The following is a 26,222-nucleotide window of genomic DNA, read 5'->3' as shown; positions in this document are numbered from 1 at the left end:
AACTCCTGAGCATCCAGGAACTCAGGCTGGCTGGATGAGGATGAGGATATGGGTGCAGTGTAGCCCTAAATAGAAGCCTCTGTGCTGACACACTACCAGTCTGTTCACGTTTCAAAGAGCTTTTTCCCAGTTGGTGAAACATCTACGAGGAAGAAACAAACTCTGGTTATTGGCGACTCTATTCTGAGAAAATGGAAAGCAAGACAATACATCAGCTATTGTCCATTGTCTTCCAGGGACCAGAGCAGCTGACATTAAATAAATTCTGAAACTGCTAAAGATAAACATAGATTTAGTAAATAAATAATTCACCAGTAATGACACCTGTCTACATCAATCAGAGGTCAGTAAAAAATAATTTCAGCAAACAAAATTACAAAGAAAGAATATTTATTGAGGTATCCTCAACTGAATCAAAGACAAAAGAAACAGTTAAATGTGGATTCTTCAACAGTTACGTTTCACTCTTCAAAGCCTCTTAGTACATGCTTTAATAGTTGACCAAGATATGACTTAATTTTATCTTACAGAAACCTGGTTACTGGCTAAAACGGGTTCTATCTATTTTTTAAAGATAGCTGCTAATTTGTCCAATATTCCTGTTTCTTCAGGAATGTGATCTATTGAAAGCAGCAGTGGTGAGGCAGGTTTATGTTTCAGTCTATGATTACATAAATAAGATCTCTCGTTTTTTAAAATAAGTACACATTAGCCTCTCATTTGGCTTCTTTAATAAATTGAACTGACTGAGAGAGTTTTGCAGGCACATGATGGGGTTTATTCATCTGTGTTAATTACAGGAACACAGTACTGTGACTATTTTCTCAGTACTGTGCACACAAACAAAACAAAGCTAATTTGACAGACAGATGTCACTGAGTGCACCTCTCTCTGCACACAGTAAAAATTAAACAAAATTAAGAGCCAGAACACATTATCTTACCATCTGTCCAATAAATGCCTGAACAGGATTTAACTGAATGGACTGGTCTTAAATTTGTTTTGTTACCAATATTAAATTCAGATATTCTAGTCAGGATTTGGACAATATCTGATCTAAATGTCAGATTGGTGTATCCACAGTTAAGAGTCTTAACTTTTCCACCAGGTCATTCCTGCTGATCTTCAATAAAACGCTCTCCATCACTTCTACAGCTCCACTTATCTCATACTTCTGCACCATGAGATCCACCATTGCATGCCGCTCTGCCTTCGTAAGCTTGTTTTCTTGGATGGGCTTGATGTTTTTCCACAGCTCAGACTTGAGGTGCCACTTAAAGGTGTCAAAGTCCCCATCATCTAAATCATTCAGGATCTCGAGAAGCTCAGTTGAAACTTTCAGCTAAAAATCAGAGTTTAGTGTTAGTTGTTTTCCATGTTACTTATATTTAGGCAATATTATGTTAATGTAACTTTGTAACAGTTCAGACGGGACTTCATCCCATCATCCACAAAAAGATGTTATTTGTAATTGATCTGTGTTGGCCTTTTCCTAATTTCCAGTATCTAGAGCAAGGAGGAAGCATGTCACTCGTCCTGGCTGTTCATTGCCGCAGGAGTCCAGCTCCTTGACTCGTTCTTGCCACTGATTAGCTTTCCCACTGTTCTGCAGTCTTGACCTGATTACTGGGTCTAATTCATGACCACTTTTGCAATAAAAACATTATTCCATCTATTATTTCCATCCACAGTAATTATTACTTTGAAGCATGGAAATATTCTTAGGTCAACAGATATGACACTGCAAACACAGAAACAACAATAACGGTGGAGCCAGGGTAAAAAATCAAATCAACACACAGAAGAGCAGCAACAGTGGGCAGGCTAACAGAGCTTAAAACTCACCTTTGGTGCGACACTCACCTCTGGAGAACCTGAAATAAAAAAGGAAAAGACAATACAAAAATTTACAAGTCCTGAAATATATTTTTGCTGCTGTAAAACGGAAAAGAGTCGAAATGGAATCTTACAGACTTTTTTGTTTGTGTTTTTGCTTTTTAAGTTTTGAATTGTGCAAATTTATTGTAACAGGCAGTGGACCAAGGACAGTTTCAGATCACACTTTCTGATGTGGTTCGTATGATTGGTATGTGTGGGCAGTGTTGGGAAGGTTACTTTTAAAATGTATTCCACTACAGATTACATAATACATGCCTCAAATGTATTTTGTAATGTATTCCATTACGTTACTCAATGAGAGTAACGTATTCTGAATACCTCGGATTACTTAATATATTATCGTGCTTTTACAACTACATGGATGTCCTATTATGTACTATTGGTTCAGACTTGAATTTCAAACACTGTACCTCATAAAATGTTATTTGACATAATCAAGGTCCACTGATCACTGAACACTGACATGTTAATGATTATGAAACTAACCTCGTGGTCAGTTACAGTCAAATATAAAACTGTTTTCAGTGTGATGATCATAACAGATCATTACTGTCCACAGTTTTTTTTTAGATATTGATATTAAAAACTGCAATGTAGTCACTGTGTCCATCCTTTTATATTTAGAATTGATTGTAAATCGACTCATGGTAAATAAATATAAAAAATAGCAAACTATGATATAACTGGGATTTCAATGTTTTTTTAAAAAGTTTAAAATAATGTAAATTAATCTGCTCTGCTATAGGATTTTATAAGTGTCAGTCAGCTGGTTCAGGTGTAGCAGGAGGAGAGTAGTCAGAGGGAAACCTGCAAACGAGCAGGTTTAGGTCACAGAGACTGTTACCGTGGTAACTGACTCACAGTTGACTCTCTTTATGGAGCACACCCAAAACTCTGAACTTAACCTGATCCTGTGAGTTTTATTTTGTATTATCTCAGCTGCAGACTCATATTTATTTAAGGATGAGAGAGTAGTGTGTGCAGCTGTTTCCTGTAGGCTGGGTAACAGTCACCTGCAGGCCTGGTGGGTGTGGCCCTGCTAGGGGGCTGGCCACACCTGAAGACCATGCCACACACCTGCCGCTGATCAGGCTCATCAGGGGAGCTATTTAAGAGTGTGATGGAACTCCCACCGGTGTGGGACGATTGTGAGAGACTCCATGTCAGTGTCTTGAGAGCAAAGTCTAAGTTAGTGTATGCCCACAGTCTATTGTTTACCCCAGGAGGAGCGTGGGAAGCCCGAGAGCAGCAAGCACTGGGAGTGCAGACACACGGGAGCAGAGAACGTGAGGCAATTGGGAAGAAGAGCACAGGGTTTTTTTGTGTGAACTGTTTACATCACTGTAAATAAACACACTGCTCATCATTAAGAGTCCTGCATCTGGGTCCTCATTCCCCACTTCCCACGGTCTGCCAGACAGACTTTGACACATGCAGCTTTGATATGATGTTAACAACTGCAGTGTATGTGTCCTGTCTTAAGATCAGACAAAAGTGCTTATAGAATGATAACATTGTTGGAAAATCATTTGCTGCAAAAAAGAAAAAAAAAGTATAAATCAGTGAATAATAAATAAAACTTCTTATATTTATGTTCATCTTTTGCACTGAATTAAACTGGAACCTCATGATCTCATCTCTATGCATACTGTACTGTATATGGGAGAGATCACAAAGTTTACTTTGACTTTGAATAAAGTTGCATCTAAAAATCAGGAAAACAAAAAGACTTTAGATGCAATGGAAGAACTTTCAACCCTGGTACTCTCCCAGCAGGGGTCTTAGAAATCCTCCAGGAACGGTGATGTTACTTTCTGGAAAACTGATTGGTCAGTAAGCATTGATTTTATATCTGCTGACTTCTTATTTGAAACCAAACCTGCTCCAGAGCTGGTTAGGCTCACAAAACGAGTTACCGTGGATATTTACCCTGATAAGATGCAAACTACCTCCATAGTACAGACAACCTATGGACAACCCCGAAGTTACCTGGATGAGGCAACATCCTGCTTTGCGGTACACTCTTCTGGTGAAGCGTCTGACAACTGCTACAGGAGACAGGTGGAGAAGGAGACACAGCTGAAAGTGATTAAGACAGGTGAAGACAATTAGGGTGGGCCTGATAAGAAGAGTGAACAAAGATTAGTAGGGGTGAGGGGAGGAAGACAGGACAAAAGACACACTGTGGAAAAGAGACAGATATTAAAGCATGTTGGTGTGGTCATTACCACTGTTGTCTCACAGCCTGAGTTTGTTTCCACCACTTGGCCGAGGCCTTTTGGTGTGAAGTTTGCATATTCGCCCCATGTTTGTGTGGGTTCTCTCCGGGGACTCCAGCTTCCCCCAACGTCCAAAAGCGTAGTTAGTAAGGTTAGGTTAATTGGCGATTCTTGATTAAATGCAGAGTTGGCGAATAAACACATAGTGAGGTGAGTAAATAAGAAAAGCTCAGAGCATCAATGGATCTCTTAGTTACAGTGAAAACTAAAGGAGCTTTATCAAAAATTAAAGTTTTAAGCCTATTCTTAAATAACTGTCACTAACACTGTACACTCATACGTTTTGAAACTCATCATGTATAATTATTTAGACACCTGTGTCAAATTAAACCTTTTTAGGTAATGGTTTAATTATCGCTACATTAATACGTAATCTAAAACAAAAATCTGCCTCCTGGTTACAGCTCTGAATTGTCATGTCTTGGGGGTTTAATAAATTTGGCAAAATTCCTATCAATGAGAGCTTCTCTACTCCAAGTTTAATGGATGCCGTCTCTCCTGATATCACCAGGCTTTCCCTAGAAAGTTTCCCAGATCATTTTCTGGACATCACTAAGACAGCCATGGATTTAAGGAGTGGCTCAATATGTTACTCCTGATCCAACTGGGGAGGGTACCAGAGGAAACTACATTTCAATATTGTTTTGGCAACATTAACACTGATTCAGTATTAATTTTAGTTCAATTGGTGTAGCTGAGTGACCATCCTGCCACTCCAATCGTCCTGTCATTTCCATTTTTCATGAAGAGCCACAGAGAAATACGAGGAGTCTTCTTTTTATTTCTACAGTATTGGACACTGAGACAAAATGATGTTGCTGCAGGATGAAGCCTTTACCTGCCATATCAATGTCATGCTCCCAGACTTCTTCATTGGTTTGGTCTTGAACTGTTACAGTGACTTCTTCTGTGTTTACATTAAAACGGATCTCAAATGTTGCATAGTAGTTTGGTCCAAACTCCATGTCAAATTCAGCTTTCTGAAAACAAGAATCGAGGTCAATGCCTTTATCCATGGCACGTTTATTAAGCTTTAGCAAGGTTATCATTCACAGTGGATCACCAGGGGCCTCTATATCAGTCATGGTTCCTACTCAGTATATGCGTGTCCATTTTGAACAGGTGACAGTTCTACATGATCCCTTACTCTGTTTGTGGGTTAATTAACTAATAGGCCAGTAAAATGTCTTCTAGTACTTGCATCAAATTTAGCTTAACACTAGAAAATGACTTTCATTCAGCATATCAGTCTACAGCAAAACTGTTTTGGAGTTTAAGGATGTCAGATTTTTTCAAACACAGCAGTTTGATTCTTCTTGATGGTTGATATATTTTGTCATGTTTAGCAGCTCAACCTACAGAGCTTTATGTTTTATTGCTAAAGAGAGAATTCAGTGTTCTCTTATTTCTCTTTCTGTATCAGATGGGTATGAAAAACAAAGCTATTAAAATGCCTCCCGTCTCTGTTTATATTTGAATTCAACATCCTCCAGGAAGAACTGGTATTCTGTTCTCTATAGTAGTACAGGTAGCATTAGTCATTTTTCTTGTACAATATTTACCTTGGGTTGGATTTTCCTGGCTGTTGGACAGAGAACAGTGTAAGTCTCATTTTTGATGAGTTTACAGTTGGAAGGCACCGGGACGTAAACAGAGTGTGGATGCTGTGCTTTCACCTTAAGGAGACACCAGAACATTTTATTTAGAGGTTTAATTTTCAGTAGAGGCCAAGTGACACATCAGAAATCAGATCACTTTCAACATCACAAGAATAAAAGAACAAAAATAAAATATTTTTAATGTTTAAATGATTCCATTTGAAAGTTTCTGAGCTCTAATACACAACCATAACCTTTGAAAATAAACAGCTCTGTGAGTGTGCTCAGTGATATAACTGGAAAGAATGGTCTCTTTCTTTATTTACTGACCTACGGATGCTCAGATTCCCCAAATTATTTTCTCACCATTTTGTACTGTTTTTTTTTTTAAATTTCATGTTAAACTATGGGGGACGGTGGAGACACCAGGTGTCAGAAGAGAGGAACCTTGGAGCACATTCTAAGCTGCTGTTCAAAAGCCCTGTGCGAAGGGTGATCCCAGCAAAGTGCCATCAAGTTGGCCACCAACGCAGCAGAAGTGGCATCGAGGTGGTTGTGGATCAAAAGAAGAGAGGAGTGGCATGTAGGGTAGAGCTACCTGGACACAAGCTGGGGCTTGATCAACCTTAGCTGGGTCACCTGGGAGAAGGGGCCTGATTGTTGAAAGACCCGGAACCACTTATGAGCCCAGGTTACATCATTGATGATGTGTCCAGGGCAGGGGTGGGCAATCTCAGTCCATGAGGGCCGGTGTCCCTGCAGGTTTTAGATGTGTCCTCGAACCAACACAGCTGATTTAAATGGCTAAATTAGCTCCTCAACATGTCCTGAAGTTCTCCAGAGGCCTGGTAACGAACTAATCATGTGATTCAGGTGTGTTGACCCAAGGTGAGATCTAAAACCTGCTGGGAGACCGGCCCTCGTGGACTAAGATTGCCCACCCCTGGTCCAGGGGCACCAGGCGGTGTATCTAAAACAACTAGGGTTTTTAAAAAAATTTTAAAAAAAATTCAGTTTTGCATTTCATTACAATTTTACATCTCATAAGTGTGTATGCACACAAAGTACATTTTAGTGATTAGTATAATTACTAAATAGAGTTTAGTACAAAATTTTCTTGCAAGTTTGAAATGCACAAACATCTCAACCATTCTGCTGAGTATGACGTTATTTTGTGCCTCTATTCTGAGCACACGTAAATAATTTTTGCAAATACAAATGTTACATTTTGAGAAGAAAATTATTTTGAGCAAAGGAAAGTTTAATTTGAGTGAAAAAAATTATTTGCTGCGTATAAGAAATGTATTTCAGTGTTTGCTATTAACCATATACACACACAGCCCCTTTCGGTCAGTTGTTGGCATTTGCTCTTGCTCAGATCTCTGCTCTGTGTGCTCACAGACATCTGCAGACCTGCTCTCAGTGTGTCGCTCCCACTCTCAACATCTCTGCTCCCTGCACGCACAACTCTTTCTGTACATTGTTATAAATGTGCCACAAATCCAACCAATTACAGTCTTGGATGCAAAAATTTATTGGCTGTTTTGGTTGTAGCTAAATCCATTTTTGGTTAGTATTATTAATTATTTTATTTTAAAATATATAATTTTTAGGACCATTGTTGGTTTAATTCTCCACTGGATTTAGCTATACTTAGGACAGTGTTCCTGGAATGCACTAGCTAGCGAGCTGATTGGAGACCAAAACAGCCAATCAGAATTGTTGCATCCAAGTCTGTGACTGGGCGAGAGGGTCTGTTATTGTATGTGTTATGGATAAAAGCAAACACTGAAATACATTTTTTGAACGCAGCAATGAATTTTTTTTTCACTCACAATTTCTTTGGAGGGGGGTAAGTCGGAGGGGGTCCTATTCCTCTGCGGGGCAACCTGCATATGGCCAATAAAGCATTCATTCATTCATTCATTCATTCCTCAAAATGCAAAATTTGTACTTGCAAAAATTATTTGCGTGTGCTTAGAATAGAGGCACAAAAATAATGCCATAGACAGGGGCTTCCATTCCAGTCAAATATTTGCTTGAACAATGCTCTCCTAGTGGATGCCAATTGTAACATCACAATCTCAAGGTATACTGGAGTAGACGACTCCCAAAATCATTGTGTATGAAAAAGAGTCTGAAGACAAATGAAATGTGAACATGTGAACAGCATAAAACAAAGTGCAGCTGAACACAGAAAGATGCGTGATACTCGTCATCTCCAGCTGGCGTTGGGGGTTTTGCTCAGCCACCTAACATAATGAAAGCTTAGCTGTGTTCAACTTCCTTCATACACCTCAGGAAAAAAAGAAGGTAAACAGACTGGTTTTTATATCTCACTTTTAACTTGACACACAAAGCACTTTATACACCTAACCTCATTCATACCCATTAATAAAAGCACTTTTGTTTTGACATTATATTTAGCTTCCACTAAAGTATTGAAAGCGATGAAGATATAGCATTTGATCCAACTTTACCTCGTGCAGAGGGACGTTGCATGGCAGGAGAAAAACATCAAGGTTTTGTGTCTGTGCTCCCATCGGTGTTGCTCTGACAAACAGTAAAACTTGGCCCTTAACTGGATTCTTTATGGTCAAAAACCTCTTTACGAAATCCCAGATAAGCCCAAAGGCAGAGAGGTGGGAGACTTCTACAATCACATGAGTATCTGTGATCTTCAGTGGCTGTAGGACGCTAAATCCATCATCGAAGAAGTTGATGACAGACAGCGAGTCATCAGAGAGCACAGCTGTGAAAACAGAGACAGTTTTTGTCACTTGCTCCAATCCAATTCTGAGGAAATGGCTAAGCACAACTGTCTATAATTTGAACAATAATTGGCTTTATGTGTTGCTAGGTTAGATTTTTTTCTCAGTTGGATAATTTTATTCAACAAAAAATACAAACCCAGATCTCCAGTACGGAGCCCCGCAAGGGACACTGGAGGGAAAATAAATGAAGATGAACTCGCAAAGGTTTTGCCCCTTGCGGGGTTCCATACTCTAGAGCTACAAAACATCTCAAATGCTTAGACATTTTACTGTTTCATGAAAAAGATTGGCTCATTTTCAATTTGATGGCAACGGCACATGTCAAAAGGTTTGGAAAAGTATGCGGTTCTTAAAAAGAAACAGCTTTTAATTGTGGATCAATTTCAGAATAAGCACTGCTGTAACAGTGTTTTGTTGTTTTTCTGTTCCCAAGTCTGCAACCATGACCTTTGAAAATAAAAGCTCTTCAGAGTGGAACTTTGCAGTCAGTACAGTAATTTGTTCACCTTCATCTGTTTCACAGTGTGGGAAGTGGAGTTGACGAATTGCATCCTCACAGCCCTTTATCTCAAACAGTGGTCCTGCTGCTGTCTTTCCAGTTGATTGGAGGATACTCTGATCCCACTGGATAATCCTGTACAGAACTTCCACCTCCTGAGTCATGTCAAACACCAGTCCAGTCAGAGAACACTGGAAGAGACCCGAACCAGGACACTTGAATCTGTGGGGAAAAAGAAATGAAGAAAGAAGAGGGAAATAGATGCATGGAAGTAAAATAAAGTCCATACTGTAGCACACAGTCAGGAGATGTTCTATCTACTGTTGCTGCACTGGCTATTTGAATAAATCAATGCAACTTTAGAGGTTTAGACATTTCTAGATATTAGTGCTGGGCAGCATTTACATTTTCAAATAGTGATTAATCTCATGATTCTTTGTGATTAACTGCATTGTCAAAGCAACATTCAATAATGAATTCAAAAGTAGTATATTATGAACTTATTATACTGTATTTTCTGGAATATAAGGTGCACTTGAAATGCTTACATTTTCACAAAAATCGATAGTGCAGCTTGTAATCCGGTGCGCCTTATGTATGAATTCTGGTTGTGCTTACTGACCTCGAATTGATTTTATGTGGTACACAGCACTCAAAAATCTGTCAAAAAAATGTTTTAAGTAAGACTTTGGTAAGCTACAAAGCTGCACTGCTTGATGGATTGTCGGCGCATTACAGCTACTGTAGTCAGGAGCCTTGCGGAGCAATCTGGGTCCAAAAATCCATCCGCTTCACGTCCCAAAGTCAAATCAACACTGCGGCGTCACTGAGAGTTAAAAACTGTCCAAATTCTTTTATCTTTAATAAAATGATCAGCGTTGCTGCTTTACTGTCCTGAAGCAGTGCAGCTGTGCACCACTGTTGCACAGTCACAGGCACTCAGGCCATCTCCGAAGTTGGCATCCTGAAAGAGGACCTGACTGACCAGGGCACATTTTTGGTGTCTCGCACACTAAAACAGCTGTACAAATTACTGGGCATTAAATCTGTCTGGAAATGCATCTACCACCATCAGACAGACTGGATGGTGGAGCAGCTGAATAAGACTTTGAAATCTGTGATGTGTAAGTTTATTCACAAGGATCAGTGCAATTGCAGTTACTGGTTAGACTCTCTGTTGTTTGCAGTGCAGAAGGTGGAACCTTGAGAACCTTTGAGTTACTGTTCAGCAAAAAGCTGCAAGGGGTGTTGGACCTGATTTTAAAAAAGAGACTGGGAGGATGATCCAAGCCAAAGCAAAAAATGAAATTCAGTACATTTTTAACTGGACTGCACAGCTGCACACTTTGGGGAGGTTATCACGAGAAAATATGTCTCAAGCCCAGGAATATCAGCTTGTCACAGTGTAATCGTGCCTTCAATATTTGAGATATGATGCTCAAGAACACACTAACACACTAACTGGCCTCACACTAACACAGGTTAGTAGAAGATCTGGCATAGACTCATTGAGAACACTGGTCTTATATGCAGGCAAGCCATTTGCCAACAGGTGCAGATGGTGATTGGAATGAGCCTAATCAGCCGGCAGTTTGTAGATATCCACTTCACTACGATGAATGTTAGCTTGTCCTGCTGTCTTGCTATACTGCTCCCACATGCTGCATCTAACATAGTCTTTCGAAAACTCCTGCCACTGCTTGTTTGGGTGGGTGGTTTTCTGGCATCAGTAGTGTGTAAAGCATTAAAGTGATATTTCAGGTTTGAAGCACTCCGGTGAAAAGAAAACTCAACCTTGCAGTGCTTACAAATGCTGTCTACAACACTGCTGTCTGGAACAGTTTTATAATGAAAATGTCCGTGTAAAAGAGCTGTATCTTTTTTCTGGCTACTACTCCTTTCACCACCTTTTACTTCTCATTAATTGAGCATTTTAAAATTGAATTTTATACTCTAAAGGTGTTTTACACGACATCTCATGGGACTGGTCATGAATCCCTCATTAAAAAAAGCAGAGAACCCCCAGCAGATAACTGTGGGGTCCGGAGAGACTACCTCACCATTTGGACACAAGCTGAGACCTGATGAGCTCCAGCAGTGTCATATAGCATGAAAGTTGTATTTCTAAGTATTGTAGTCAATTTGGAAGACTATTACTTGTAGCTGTCAAAATAATGTAATAGAAATTTTTATGCAGAATGATTACCTGTAGGAAATGTTTCCAGATTCAGTTTCCACTTCAGGTTCAAAGATGGATGTGAGCTGGAACATAAAATCCCGATAAAATACACTGACGTTTTGGTGGTAATGTACCAAAATGTGGAAAAGTTCAAAGTGTGTGCGGTCTTGGATTCAGAACAATAAAAATTCTGAAACCAAGATTTGAAGATTCACTCTGTTACAGCAGATATTTAAGCAATTTGATTTAAGGTACCTGCTGAGAATCTTTTTGGACCATCAGCTCAGAGTAGTTTCGATTTTTTCTCCTCACAATGGCGTCTGAGTCACCTAATATAAGAATATGAAGAACCTATTATCATATATTCACTGGAATTCGCTCACTAAAGTTAAAGCATATTCGGGATCTAAATTGGATCAATATTTTGATACCAGGTTCATTGTTTGATCACAATTGTTTCAGGGTCAGAATAATTTTCTGTATAGTCATATAGCTGTGCCAGTGCCTGAGGGGATGCTGAAGTGGACTGTAGCAGAGAAATGTGATTTATTCATTTACCAGTATAGTTCTTGATCGTGCACCCTTCTCATGAATATTTCAATATTTGCAAGTATGGCGATTGTAGTGTGATATGGACTTCAGGGTGTTTTTGTTCTCCTCATGGTAATTAATCACGACACTTTCCTATGTGTAATTTGGCCCAATTTCTTGAAGTGCAGACTTTGAATAGTCTTTACCAGTTTATTATGACCTCCATGTGATGTTTATATAAGGTGCATAACTAGCGGCTAGCTTAATTACTTTGTTTGTGGAGGCGCGTGAACGCCATGTCTATCCTGCTATTGACCTGTGTGGCCACTAGATGGCTCTATTGGATTGTATTTGAATAGAGCAAGCCCATAATGCAGGTATGTCAAACTCATTTCACACCATGGGCAGCATACAAGCGACTTTGACATTAATTGGGCCAGACCAGTGAAACGACATGAGAAACGTGTAAAATTCTAGAAAGAGTTCTGGTAATAAGTGATGGTAAATTCGATTCTTTTTACTGAATCGGGTTTTTTGAGTCATTTGAGTCACTGAGTCAGTTGACCAGAGAGTGCAAAAAAAATGTACATTTTCACTCAAACTTAATTTGTTTCTCTTTTCATGTAAATCCTACTGCTAAGATGAGTGATTGAAAAAGAAAAACAACTATTTTTATAGAGCAAAAAAGAAAAAAAAAGATTTCTAAAGGGAACATTTATTTTATTTATTTTTATTTTTATTTATTAGTATTTTCCTCAAATGTGTCAAATATATATTTTCTCATCTAAATGTCCACTGAGCTGTGAGCCAGGGGGCGGTAATGCTCCTTAACACTAGTTGCCAAACAAGAAGAAGAAGAAGATGCTGCGAGCCAGGGAGGAGGGGTTGAGTGACTGATTCGTTGATGCTACGATTCAGCGCAGAAGGGAGGGGGTGAGTGAGTCCTGAGTGATTCGTTTACACTACGATTCAGCACAGTAAAGGAGGGGGGGGAATAACTCAAATGTGCTGTTAGCATGTTAGCAGAGCGATGCTACTGTGAACCGAGGAGCTATTGTCTTGATGTGAGCTTCTACTGAGGATTTTTTCTTCCAGTTCAGAGCACAAATGTTTTTGTTAAGAAACTGGCTGTTGTTTTTTTCCACACAATTTTAATTATAAGCTAGATATATTTCTACTAATGAAATTAGTTTTCTAACAGCAACAGGGATGAGTCAGTGAGTCAGTTGGGCTTGTGAATCATGATTCACGAGTCTACTGGTAATTCATTGCCAGATTAAACAATATATACTTATATAATAAGTTTTCATTACTTCAAAGAAAGAAGAAATACACAGCAAACAGTAAAAAAAAATCGGGAACTTTCTCTCATTTTGTTTTGTTTTTTTATCGATGACTTTATTACTTTGGTGTAGTATGAATGATGGCGCTTCTGTATTAGTAGGAAAAGTTGTAAAACATACACATAAGCAGGGGCACACTCTTGATCTGGTGTTATCATATGGCTTACCTGTTAATTTATAAATTGGGGATTCAGTGTTTTCTGATCACAAACATGTTTTATTTGACATTTCTCTTGGGCATGAGTTTAAAATTTGTGCTCCACGCAGGCGCTGCTGTATGTTTAGCTCTTCTGCCGCTGCTCTCTTCTCCTACACTTTTATGAAAACATTTTTTACTGACCCTGAGATCACTATTGGGCTCAGCCCAGAGGAGCTGCTTTTGAGGTTACAGGAAACCTGTACTGAGACCCTAAACCAGGGGTCTGCAACCTTTAACACCCAAAGAGCCATTTGGACACGATTTCCACGCAAAAGAAAACACTGGGAGCCGCAAATACTTTGACATCTAAAATGAAGATAACACTGTATATATTGTTTTTACCTTTATGCTTTGTGTGAACAACTAAGGTGTGTTGCTTATGAAATCCATGAAGTGCTACAGAGAAAATTACATTTTATTTATGTAATTAACACATTTTGAACTCTTAAAGAAATATAACAAAAGGAAAGCTGAACTAAAACGATCCAGCAAACAAAAACTGCTGTGAGCCTCCACCCTTATATCGCCTTTGGGCTTTTGGAGCCTTCACCTCACTTTTAACAAATAATTGGAAAAAAAAGCACTATGCTGCTGAAAAAAATAGATATTTGCAAATTCTGCCTAAATATGTATTTTACCAGGTTAATGTGTGTGGCGGGGCGTGGTCTGCAGCGCCGCTGCAGTGGAGGCGGACGCACCTGAGCGGCACTCACAATCACGCCTCGCCGATTTAACGTCTGTACTCTCTGTGCTGTTGTGTTGGTGTGTGTCGGGCTGTGAGCTGAAAAGCTACAGCCGGCTGGGTGCCTACAGCAACCGTGTGTGAAAAGCGGTCAATAAAGAGATGCTGAAAAGCGTGTTCATGCAAACATCGTCGGGTCTGCCGTGATATGTTTACAATAAGACTTATGGTCCCGAATCACACAGCGAAGTCACTTTCATCTTTACGCAGGACTGTCATCTGTCACACATCATCTGTCACGCCTCACAGCTGTCGTCTGTGAGGCGTGAGCGGTGTTTGTTTTAACACAGTTCACGGTGGAGAACAGCTGCTGACATAATGTGGATCCGAAGATCCGAAATTGGCCTACCTGGGGATGAAAGTCGCGATAAATGCACGGCGCTTCAGCGGGTACACCGGCTTCTGCAAGTGCTGCTTATTTTGAGCGATCAAAAAATAATAGAATATAATTTTATATTTATATTTCAATATCACAATAATCTTCCAATTTAGAACTACAAGTTAAAAAAAGAAGTAACGTAAATAAAATACACTTCAGCTAAATACTTAAAAAAAACGAATATATATTTTCCAAACCACGCAGAGCCGCACTAAAAGGACTAAAGAGCCGCAGGTTGCCGACCCCTGCCCTAAACATTGTGGCCCCATTAAAAAACAGGCGCCCTAAACGTATTCCTCATGCCTGGTTAAATGAATCCACCTGAACAGTCAGGCGTCAGTGAAGGAGAGCAGAGCGAAAGTGGAAGAAAGACAAATTGCAGGTTTCTTTTGAAATGTAAAAGACTGTTGGAAATTTTATCAGAATACAGTGAAAAACGAGAAAAACAGATATTTTTCTCAGATCATTGCGTTAAATTGTCATAATCCTCCTATACTTTTTAAGACTGTCAGGTCTATTCTAAATGTGCCCCAGTCTACCATCCTGAAAGGCTCTGCTGACTCATGTTATCAATTCCTTACTTTCTTTGTAAACAACGTTGAGTTTATCAGGTCAGCAATAGTACTTGGCTTTGTTCCTATTTGAGTGGCAGAACATTCAGTGTTAATGTTGAAAATGTGTTGTCCACCTCAGTCCCCCTGTCTTGTGGGGTGCCTCAGGGCTCAATCCTTGGTCCTCTTCTTTTTTCTTTGTACTTGCTCCCTTTGGGCTCTATTCTTAGAAAACATGCAATGTCCTTTCACTACTGCACAGACGACTGCCAAATTTACTTGCTTTTAGCACCTAATAATCCAGGCTCCATCCAACTCGTTTTAAACTGCCTTAAAGATGTCAAGGCTTGGATGGCTCTGAACCTTTTGAGCTTCAATGAACGCAAAACAGAGGTAATTATATTCAGGCCTAATAATACCTCACGCAACCCAGTTGTTAATTATGGTTGGCTTGTGTCATATATCAAACAGTATGTCACAAATCTGGGAGTCATTATGGACTCGGATTTTAAATTTAATAAACAAATCAGTTCTGTGTTGCAAAAAGGCTTCCAGCTTTCCAGTTAATGCAAATAGCAAAGCTTAAGTCAGTTTTGTCAAGGCATGACTTGGAGAAACTAATACATGCTTTATCTCAACTCAGCTTGAATATTGTAAAGCACTTTATGCTGGAGTCAGCCAAGCATCCCTCTTATTTTTTCAGCTTGTTTAAAATGCTGTTGTCTATCTCTTAACTGGTACACACAGGCATGAACATATCTCACCTATCTTGACCTCTTTTCATTGGCTTCCTGTTTATCACAGAATTAAGTTCAAAGTTCTAACGTTGGCTTATAAATGCCTAAACCATGGCTATTCAACTACGAAGTTAGTTGGGCCAGATTTTCAAACCGAGGAATTTATCTGGGCCAGATATATTTTTTTGAAGCCAGTAAGCAGCAGATCATGATCAATTTCAAACCCACACAACTGTATTGAAAAACAAGTAATTTGTTTTATTCCTTTTTCCCCTGTAAATCTGTTGACCTCACAAATGCACACCAAAAGGTCCATTTAAAAAAAAAAAGGGAGCTATAACTAAACTATTTTTTGTACATTTGAAATAATAATAATAATAACAAAAAACATTTTGATAATTCCCTTTCAAATTAAAATAAATATTTCGCTGACCACTCACTTTTCCTGCCATGAATGGAGCCCCATCTGTCACAAGTATACAGACACGCTTCATATCCAGACCATTTTCCTCAAAAACAGCTTAAATCTTCTCAAACATTATTTCGCCAGCTGTGTGTCCCTGTAACGGTAGCAAGCCGAGCAATTTCCCATCCAAAAAACGGACATATACGCACAACTGTGCATTATCAGTTCTGTCTGTGATCTCCTGCTATAGACATTACATCAGTTTTCCTCAGGTCATCTAACAGCATTTCAAACTCGTCTGACGCCAGAACTTCAACTCTACGAATATTTGAACTGTCCTACAGGGGTACGTTTTTAATAGCAGATGTCACACTTACTTTAATTTTTTCATCACTTTTCACCGCATCCACCAGCATGCAGTATTTCACTGTTTCAGAATCTGTGAAAGGCCTTTTCTTCTTCGCCAAGAAGCAAACACGAAGGGAAGATGCTGCAAATGCAAATGTGGCAAATGCAAATGGTAGACTCTCCTGTCGGTGGCGCTGTCACTTGGTGTTCGCTCGCTCTGTGGTATAGTATCACTTCCTGTTCCTGCTCAAACACAGTGGTGTTTCTGAGTAGCTTATTTGCTTAGCAGTTTAATTAACAACTTTTAAATACATTCTTTTTTCATAGTATAATCTTCACGTGCTTCACACACTTTCTGTGTACTCACTACCTAATTTATAGCCAAAGTATTCACTCACTGTCTCTGTACTGTTTCGCTAGCTTAGCTCGTAGCCGACTCGTTAGCACCATGGCTACTTCACCTGTCCCTTCTGCACTTTCTTGCTCATTGTGTCAGATGTTTAGTTACTCCTCGGCCTCCTTTAGCAGTAATGATATCTGTAACAAATGTAGCATATTTGCAGCTCTGGAGGCCAGGATTACTGAACTGGAGACTCGGCTTTGCACCCTTCACTCACCCTTAGCTAGCCAGGCCCCTGTAGCTGGTGCAGCCGAAGATAGCGTAGGCCCCGCTAGCTGTTCCCCGGCAGATCCCAAGCAGCTGCGGAAAGAGGGCGGCTGGGTAACGGTGAGGAGGAAGCATAGTCCTAAACAGAAGCCCCAGGTACACCACCAACCCGTTCATGTGTCTAACCGTTTTTCCCCACTCGGTGACACACCCGCTGGGGGTCAAACTCTGGTAATTGGTGATTCTGTTCTCAGACATGTGAAGCTAGAGACACCGGCAACCATAGTCAATTGTCTTCCAGGGGCCAGAGCAGGCGACATTGAAGGAAATTTAAAACTGCTGGCTAAGGGTAAACGTAAATTCAGTAAAATCATAATTCACGTTGGCAGTAATGACACCCGGTTACGCCAATCAGAGGTCACTAAAATCAATATTGAATCGGTGTGCAATTTTGCCAAAACAATGTCGGACTCTGTAGTTTTCTCTGGTCCCCTCCCCAATCAGACCAGGAGTGACATGTTTAGCCGCATGTTCTCCTTAAATTGCTGGCTGTCTGAGTGGTGTCCCAGAAATGATGTGGGCTTCATAGATAATTGGCAAACCTTCTGGAGGAAACCTGGTCTTGTTAGGAGAGATGGCATCCATCCCATTTTGGATGGAGCAGCTCTCATTTCTAGAAATATCGACAAATTTATTAAACCCCTCAAAATATGACTATCCAGAGTTGGGACCAGGAAGCAGAGTTGCAGTCTTACACGCCTCTCTGCAGCTTCCCTCCTCCTGCTACCCCCCCAAAAACCCATCTCCATAGAGACTGTGTCTGCTTCCAAAAAGACAAAAAACAAACTAAAAACCAGCAACAAACAACTTAAACATTTACAAAGAAAGAATAATACAGTATCCACATCTGAACCAAAGAGTAAAACAGTGAAATGTGGATTATTAAATATTAGGTCTCTCTCCTCCAAGTCTCTGTTAGTACATGACTTAATAATTGATCAACAAATTGATTTACTCTGCCTTACAGAAACCTGGTTGCAGCAGGATGATTATGTTAGTTTAAATGAATCAACACCCCCGAGTCATTCTAACTACCAGAAATCTCGAAGCACAGGTCGAGGGGGCGGTGTGGCAGCAATTTTTCACACCAGTCTATTAATTAATGAAAGACCAAGACAGACTTTTAATTCATTTGAAAGCCTGATGCTTAACATTGTCCACCCCAGCTGTGAAACTCAGAAACCAGTCTTACTTGTTATCATCTATCGTCCACCTGGGCCTTACACAGAGTTTCTGTCTGATTTCTCAGACTTTATATCTAATTTAGTTCTGAGCTCAGATAAAATAATTATTGTGGGTGATTTTAACATCCATGTTGATGCTAAAAATGACAGCCTCAACATGGCATTTAATCTGTTGTTAGACTCAATTGGTTTCTCTCAAAATGTAAAAGAACCCACCCACCACTTTAATCACACTCTAGATCTTGTTTTAACATATGGCATAGAAACTGAACATTTAACAGTGCTTCCTGAAAACTCTCTCCTGTCTGATCATTTCTTGATAACATTTACATTTACAATAATTGATTACGCAGCAGTGGAGAGTGGACTTTATCAAAGTAGATGTCTTTCTGAAAGCGCTGTAACTAAGTTTAAGAATATAATCCAGCCACTGTTATCATCATCAATGCCCTGTACCAACACATAGCAGAGCAGCTATCCGAACGCTACCCCAACAGAGGTCGATTATCTTGTTAATAATTTCACCTCCTCACTACGTACGACTCTGGATACTGTAGCTCCAGTGAAAACTAAGGTCTCTAATCAGAAGTACAGTGGGGCAAAAAAGTATTTAGTCAGCCACCGATTGTGCAAGTTCCCCCACTTAAAATGATGACAGAGGTCAGTAATTTGCACCAGAGGTACACTTCAACTGTGAGAGACAGAATGTGAAAAAAAAATCCATGAATTCACATGGTAGGATTTGTAAAGAATTTATTCGTAAATCAGGGTGGAAAATAAGTATTTGGTCACCTCAAACAAGGAAAATCCCTGGCTCTCACAGACCTGTAACGTCTTCTGTAAGAAGCTTTTCTGTCCCCCACTCGTTACCTGTATGAATGGCACCTGTTTGACCTCATCATCTGTATAAAAGACACCTGTCCACAGCCTCAACCAGTCAGACTCCAAACTCCGCCATGGCCAAGACCAAAGAGCTTTCGAAGGACACCAGGAAAAGAATTGTAGACCTGCACCAGACTGGGAAGAGTGAATCTACAATAGGCAAGCAGCTTGGTGTGAAAAAATCTACTGTGGGAGCAATCATCAGAAAATGGAAGACATACAAGACCACTGATAATCTCCCTCGATCTGGGGCTCCACGCAAGATCTCATCCCATGGGGTCAAAATGATCATGAGAACGATGAGCAAAGATCCCAGAACCACACGGGGGGACCTGGTGAATGACCTGCAGAGAGCTGGGACCAAAGGTCACCATCAGTAACACACTACAACGGCAGGGAATCAAATCCCGCAGTGCCAGACGTGTTCCGCTGCTGAAGCCAGTGCATGTCCAGGCCCGTCTGAAGTTTGCCAGAGAGCACATGGATGATACAGCAGAGGATTGGGAGAATGTCATGTGGTCAGATGAAACCAAAGTAGAACTTTTTGGTATAAACTCAACTCGTCGTGTTTGGAGGAAGAAGAATACTGAGTTGCATCCCAAGAACACCATACCTACTGTGAAGCATGGGGGTGGAAACATCATGCTATGGGGCTGTTTTTCTGCCAAGGGGACAGGACGACTGATCCGTGTTAAGGACAGAATGAATGGGGCCAAGTATCGTGAGATTTTGAGCCAAAACCTCCTTCCATCAGTGAGAACTTTGAAGATGAAACGAGGCTGGGTCTTCCAACATGACAATGATCCAAAACACACCGCCCGGGCAACAAAGGAGTGGCTCCGTAAGAAGCATTTGAAAGTCCTGGAGTGGCCTAGCCAGTCTCCAGACCTCAACCCCATAGAAAATCTGTGGCGGGAGTTGAAAGTCCGTGTTGCTCGGCGACAGCCCCAAAACATCACTGCTCTTGAGAAGATCTGCATGGAGGAATGGGCCAAAATACCAGCTACTGTGTGTGCAAACCTGGTAAAGACCTATAGTAAACGTTTGACTTCTGTTATTGCCAACAAAGGTTATGTTACAAAGTATTGAGTTGTATTTTTGTTATTGACCAAATACTTATTTTCCACCCTGATTTACGAATAAATTCTTTACAAATCCTACCATGTGAATTCATGGATTTTTTTTCACATTCTGTCTCTCACAGTTGAAGTGTACCTCTGGTGCAAATTACTGACCTCTGTCATCATTTTAAGTGGGGGAACTTGCACAATCGGTGGCTGACTAAATACTTTTTTGCCCCACTGTACCTGACCCCGTGGTATAATTCTCAAACACGTACCCTAAAGCAGATGACTCGTAATCTGGAGAGGAAATGGCGTGTCACAAATTTAGAGGATCATCATTTAGCCTGGAGAAATAGTTTGTTGCTTTATAAGAAAGCCCTCCGCAAAGCCAGAACAGCTTACTATTCGTCACTGATTGAAGAAAATAAGAACAACCCCAGGTTTCACTTCAGCACTGTAGCCAGGCTGACAAAAAGTCAGAGCTCTTTTGAGCCAACCATCCCTTTAACGTTAACTAGTGATGACTTCATGAACTTCTTCACAAATAAAATTTTTATCATTAGAGAAAAAATTACCAATAATCATCCCACAGATGTAATATTATCTACAGCTACTCTTAGTACCATTGATGTTAAGTTAGACTCTTTTTCTCCAATCGATCTTTCTGAGTTAACTTCAATAATTACTTCCTCCAAACCATCAACGTGTCTTTTAGACCCCATTCCTACAAAACTGCTCAAAGAAGTCCTGCCATTGATTAATTCTTCGATCTTATATATGATCAACCTATCTCTAATAATCGGCTATGTACCACAGGCCTTCAAGGTGGCTGCAGTTAAACCTTTACTCAAAAAGCCATCTCTAGACCCAGCAGTCTTAGCTAATTATAGGCCAATCTCCAACCTTCCTTTCATATCAAAAATCCTTGAAAGAGTAGTTGTCAAACAGCTAACAGATCATCTGCAGAGGAATGGTTTATTTGAAGTTTCAGTCAGGTTTCAGAGTTCATCACAGCACAGAAACAGCTTTAGTGAAGGTTACAAATGATCTTCTTATGGCCTCTGACAGTGGACTCATCTCTGTGCTTGTCCTTCTTGACCTTAGTGCAGCATTCGATACTGTTGACCATAATATCCTATTAGAGCGATTAGAACATGCTGTAGGTATTACAGGTACTGCACTGCAGTGGTTTGTATCATATCTATCTAATAGACTCCAATTTGTGCATGTAAATGGAGAGTCCTCTTCACACACTGAGGTTAATTATGGAGTTCCACAGGGTTCAGTGCTAGGACCAATTCTGTTTACATTATACATGCTTCCCCTAGGCAGCATCATTAGAAGACATAGCATACATTTTCACTGCTATGCAGATGACACCCAGCTCTATCTGTCCATGAAGCCAGATAACACACACCAATTAGTTAAACTGCAGGAATGTCTTAAAGACATAAAGACTTGGATGGCCACTAACTTTCTGCTTCTTAACTCAGATAAAACTGAGGTCATTGTACTCGGCGCTGAAAAGCTTAGAAATATGGTATCTAAGCAGATTCTTACTCTGGATGGCATTACCTTGGCCTCCAGTAACACTGTGAGGAACCTTGGAGTAATTTTTGACCAGGATATGTCCTTCAACGCACATATTAAACAAATATGTAAGACTGCATTCTTCCATTTGCGCAACATCTCTAAAATTAGAAATATCCTGTCTCAGAGTGACGCTGAAAAACTAGTTCATGCATTTATTACTTCCAGGCTGGACTACTGCAATTCATTATTATCAGGATGTCCAAAAAACTCACTGAAAAGCCTTCAGTTAATCCAAAATGCTGCAGCAAGAGTACTGACAGGGACTAGAAAGAGAGAGCATATTTCTCCTGTTTTGGCTTCCCTTCATTGGCTTCCTGTTAAATCCAGAATTGAATTCAAAATCCTGCTCCTCACATACAAGGTCTTAAATAATCAGGCCCCATCTTATCTTAATGACCTTGTAGTACCATATTACCCTATTAGAGCACTTCGCTCCCGCTCTGCAGGCCTACTTGTTGTTCCTAGAGTATTTAAAAGTAGAATGGGAGGGAGAGCCTTCAGTTTTCAGGCCCCTCTTCTGTGGAACCAGCTTCCAGTTTGGATTCGGGAGACAGACACTATCTCTACTTTTAAGATTAGGCTTAAAACTTTCCTTTTTGCTAAAGCATATAGTTAGGGCTGGACCAGGTGACCCTGAATCCTCCCTTAGTTATGCTGCAATAGATGTAGGCTGCCGGGGGATTCCCATGATGCATTGAGTTTTTCCTTTCCAGTCACCTTTCTCACTCACTGTGTTAATAGACCTCTCTGTATTGAATCATATCTGTTATTAATCTCTGTCTCTCTTCCACAGCATGTCTTTTATCCTGTCTTCCTTCTCTCACCCCAACCGGTCGCAGCAGATGGCTGCCCCTCCCTGAGCCTGGTTCTGCCGGAGGTTTCTTCCTGTTAAAAGGGAGTTTTTCCTTCCCACTGTCGCCAAAGTGCTTGCTCATAGGGGGTCATATGATTGTTGGGCTTTTCTCTGTATCTATGAAGCTCCTTGAGGCGACTTTTGTTGTGATTTGGCGCTATATAAATAAAATTGAATTGAATTGAATTGAATTGAATTGAATTGAATTGCAGCTGTCTCTTGGGCTGTACAGGACCCACCATGGCAGTACAACTCCGGTTGTAAGATTATTAAACTCGGTAAAATGAATAAGTATTTGTCAGTCCAGGCAGAGTTAAACCGACAGTTTTCATTGTCAATTTTGCGCTTTTGGAGAGAGAAAGACATGCTGTTGTCGCATCATATATTACGATGATTGTTTAATATGTTTACATCACGGTGCATTGTGGGTTAAATATTGCTAGGCTACTAGGAGTGTTGCATTCACAATCTACACTACGCTGTAGGAATTTTTTATTTTTTTTAATTAATTAATTTTTTGCGTTTTCTCTGTGTTTCTGCCAGGACCACAGGCAGGGCCACTCGCAGGTTGCTTCTGGGCCGCATTTGGCCCGCGGGCCGCCATTTGAATAGGCTTGGCCTAAACGGTCTTGCTCCTCCATACCTTTCTGAGGTACTTCAGCCTTATATTACCTTGCGGGCCCTTAGATCAGCTGACCAGCTGCTTTTGGTTGTCCCAAAAACTAGGCTGAAACTTAGATGAGAACGAGCTTTTTCAGTTGTGGCTCCCAAACTTTGGAATACATTGCTTTTAAATATTAGACAGGCACCTTCGCTTCCTGTTTTTAAGTCTCTTTTGAAAACACACCTTTTTTCAATAGTGTTTAGACTGGTGTGATTTGACATGCTTTTTATGCTTTTATGTGAGTGTTTTAATGTGAATGGTTTTATCTTTTGTTTTATCTCTTGTTTTGTTCTTGTAAAGCACTTTGGGTAAACTTTCTGTATTTTAAATGTGCTATACAAATAAGTTGGATTTGGATTTGAAAAGACAAAACACTGCATCACAGACCCAGGACTGTGACAGGGTCACAGACCCAGGACCATGACACTTAGAGCCTTTTGTGGGCCAATTTTGGATCCTTGGCCTTATGTTGGACAACTCTGCCTTAATGTCTATAAAGCTGGAGCAATTTGCTTCAGACAAACTGTTGGAATAACACTGATTTACGAACTGTTAACAGTTATTTAACTAACTTAGGATGTTATATTCATATGTACTTGTCATGCTCCTGAATCAGGCAACCCATTGTTTATGTTTTTTTTAAAGAATTAATATTCTGTAATATTCTTTAGTTGAGTATTCCTTGTGGTTCTGTGTCCCGGCTTTCGCTGTGTCCACGTCCCATGTGCAGTCTGTTGTGTCTCGTGCATGTTTAGTTCTGTCCCCGTGTTTATTCTTCTGTTTGTCTAGTTCTAGGTTCTCCAGTCATGCAATGTCAAGTCTCGTCGAGTTCAAGATCATTAGCCTTAGTTTGTCTTTGTTTCTTTCATTAAGTATTGGTGTATTTTATTTTTAGTTTGTCCTATTTTTAGTAGAATCCTCTGTTTGGGTCCAACCCCTGCCTGCCACACAGCTCACCATGACAGTATATTATATTTCATTAAAATTCATCACCTTCACTGAAAAACTCACATTTCATTAAAAACTCACATTCCTATGTATGCTATTGTTATGGTACTATACAAATGCTGGAACATCAATTAATTAGATTGCATTGCCATCTACATGCATTATAGCTAAGGTGTGTAGGTGTGTGTGTCCTCTTACCTCTCCTCTCTGGGCGAATACTGACCAGAAACTGAACGCTGTTGGTTCGACAGTACAAGAAGAAACAACAGAAATACAGACAAACAGGAGTAAAAACATCAGTATAGTGACAGCTGGTGTTTTTACTACTTTCATGCTCTCATGGTTATTTAATATGTTACGTTATTTATTATTTTATGTTAATGCTATAGCTTTGGCATATCGCACTTAGAGCATATTTGTAGCTTTCATATGATTTGGATTGATCATTTTCAAACATAGTGAATCTGCTTGTGTGTATCTCACTGCTGACAGACACCATCCTGCAGCTGAAGTTTGCTGGTGACAAAGCAGTGGTGGTTCATCACATTAGTGGTGTTATAGATGAAATGTGAGGAGATTTTAAACTTGGACTAACAACAGCCTGGAAAAAAAACATTTTGTTCTCATTTCATTTCGCATTGGTTTAAATTACCTTGTGCCAATTAATTCATATGTTGAATCTCTGGTTCGGTCCCCCCTGGTAAAAATAAACTCAATAAATAATCTTTACAACAAAGTAAAACAGATGACATCCCTGATCATTACAAAGTACTAATACAGACTAGAATACTTTTTACATCACACATGCTTCCCTGATCTCATATATTATTAGAAAACACTGCATTGCACTTCCATTGGTGCCCAGTTATACACAAATCCATTAGCTAAACGGCAGGCATATCTTAAAGACAAATAACTGAATTTCATTTAATTTCCTTCTCGTAAATGTTATCTAAATTCAGAATATAAAATATGATTTTTCATACTTGGGCCAAAAATAAAATCTTAAAGATTCCTCACGGTGTTAATAACATAATGCCATCCAGAGCAAGCATCTCATTAGACACCATGTTGAGTATGAGGTGTCCTTCAGTGTGCATATTAAACAAATATGTAGGACTGCTTCCTGTCATTTCATTAATATTTAATATTACTATAATTAGAAACATCTCATCTCAGGGTGAGGCTATGAAACTACTTCTAGCCTGGACTGCTGTAATTCCTTATTATCAGGATTCACTAAGTGAAAAACCTTCAGTAGATCCAAAATGCAGCAGAAAGAGTACTGACAGGGACTAACAGGACAGAGCATATTTCTCCCATATTCTTAGTAGCTTCCTTTTAAATCCCAAGTATAAAGTCAAATATTGCAACAGGACAACGCACCGTTCATATGCCATCACAATCATAATAATGCTTCCCTCCTCCATCCAGCAACACCTGGAACACCTGAGTGGAAGCTCCTCCCTACTGGAGTCCTATAGACACTCACCCTCTTTACTACAGAAACACCTCCTACAACATCCATTCTTTACACTCTGACCGCTTCACATATGAACATGGAAATGTGTGTGAAAAAGAGCTGAGCTGACATTAAACATAATGAAGGATTTATTCACAGACACTGAGTCAAAACAACATTTAGACACACATTATCTTTTTTTTCTTTTTAGATTGTCGGTACAACCTGAGGGACGCTGAAATCAAAGGTACGAGAGAGAAATAAAACTTTTATTTAAATGCATATTTTTTTTTAAATTAACTGAAAATTTAAATAATTGAATAAAAAAAAAAGACAAAAATGTCAGACTTGGTGGACCAAATAAAACCAAAAAATTCATATCACTGACAAGAGTCTATCCTCTAAAATACAATAGTTATATAATAACTAATATAATAATAA

At 39.8% G+C, this 26,222-nt stretch overlaps 1 protein-coding gene across 3 annotated transcripts; it reads right to left on the bottom strand.

The window, feature by feature from the left end:
• Nucleotides 1–337: 337 nt before the first annotated feature.
• LOC146491386 (uncharacterized) lies at nt 338–26,100 on the bottom strand. Of its 3 annotated transcripts, XM_085152841.1 has the most exons (11): nt 24,972–26,100; nt 24,518–24,555; nt 11,484–11,557; nt 11,256–11,311; nt 9,057–9,271; nt 8,257–8,528; nt 5,741–5,854; nt 5,017–5,158; nt 3,889–3,978; nt 1,846–1,874; nt 338–1,342 (listed from the first exon to the last, which is right to left on the bottom strand). In XM_085152841.1, the coding sequence occupies exons 3-11, from the start codon at nt 11,505–11,507 to the stop codon at nt 1,064–1,066; spliced, it is 1,221 nt and encodes a 406-aa protein (XP_085008967.1). In that variant the 5' UTR covers nt 11,508–11,557; nt 24,518–24,555; nt 24,972–26,100; the 3' UTR covers nt 338–1,063. The 3 variants fall into 3 exon arrangements, with proteins under 3 accessions (XP_085008967.1, XP_085008966.1, XP_085008968.1); XM_085152840.1 differs by having other exon boundaries at nt 24,518–26,100; XM_085152842.1 differs by lacking the exon at nt 3,889–3,978 and having other exon boundaries at nt 24,518–26,100.
• Between the last annotated feature and the right edge of the window lie 122 nt (nt 26,101–26,222).

Source organism: Neolamprologus multifasciatus, chromosome 23, assembly GCF_963576455.1.
Source record: "Neolamprologus multifasciatus chromosome 23, fNeoMul1.2, whole genome shotgun sequence".
In the NCBI taxonomy this organism is placed as follows: Eukaryota; Metazoa; Chordata; class Actinopteri; order Cichliformes; family Cichlidae; genus Neolamprologus; species Neolamprologus multifasciatus.
This window is presented reverse-complemented; position numbering and strand designations above follow the sequence as displayed.

Coding starts and splice junctions, on each gene's coding strand:
- LOC146491386 (XM_085152840.1), bottom strand. CDS start 11,507: ATGGTCCAAAAAGATTCTCAGCAG. Junction 5,159..5,740: donor CCAGGAAAATCCAACCCAAG/GTAAATATTGTA, acceptor TCTTGTTTTCAG/AAAGCTGAATTTGACATGGA. Junction 1,343..1,845: donor AGGTGAGTGTCGCACCAAAG/GTGAGTTTTAAG, acceptor TCTGATTTTTAG/CTGAAAGTTTCAACTGAGCT.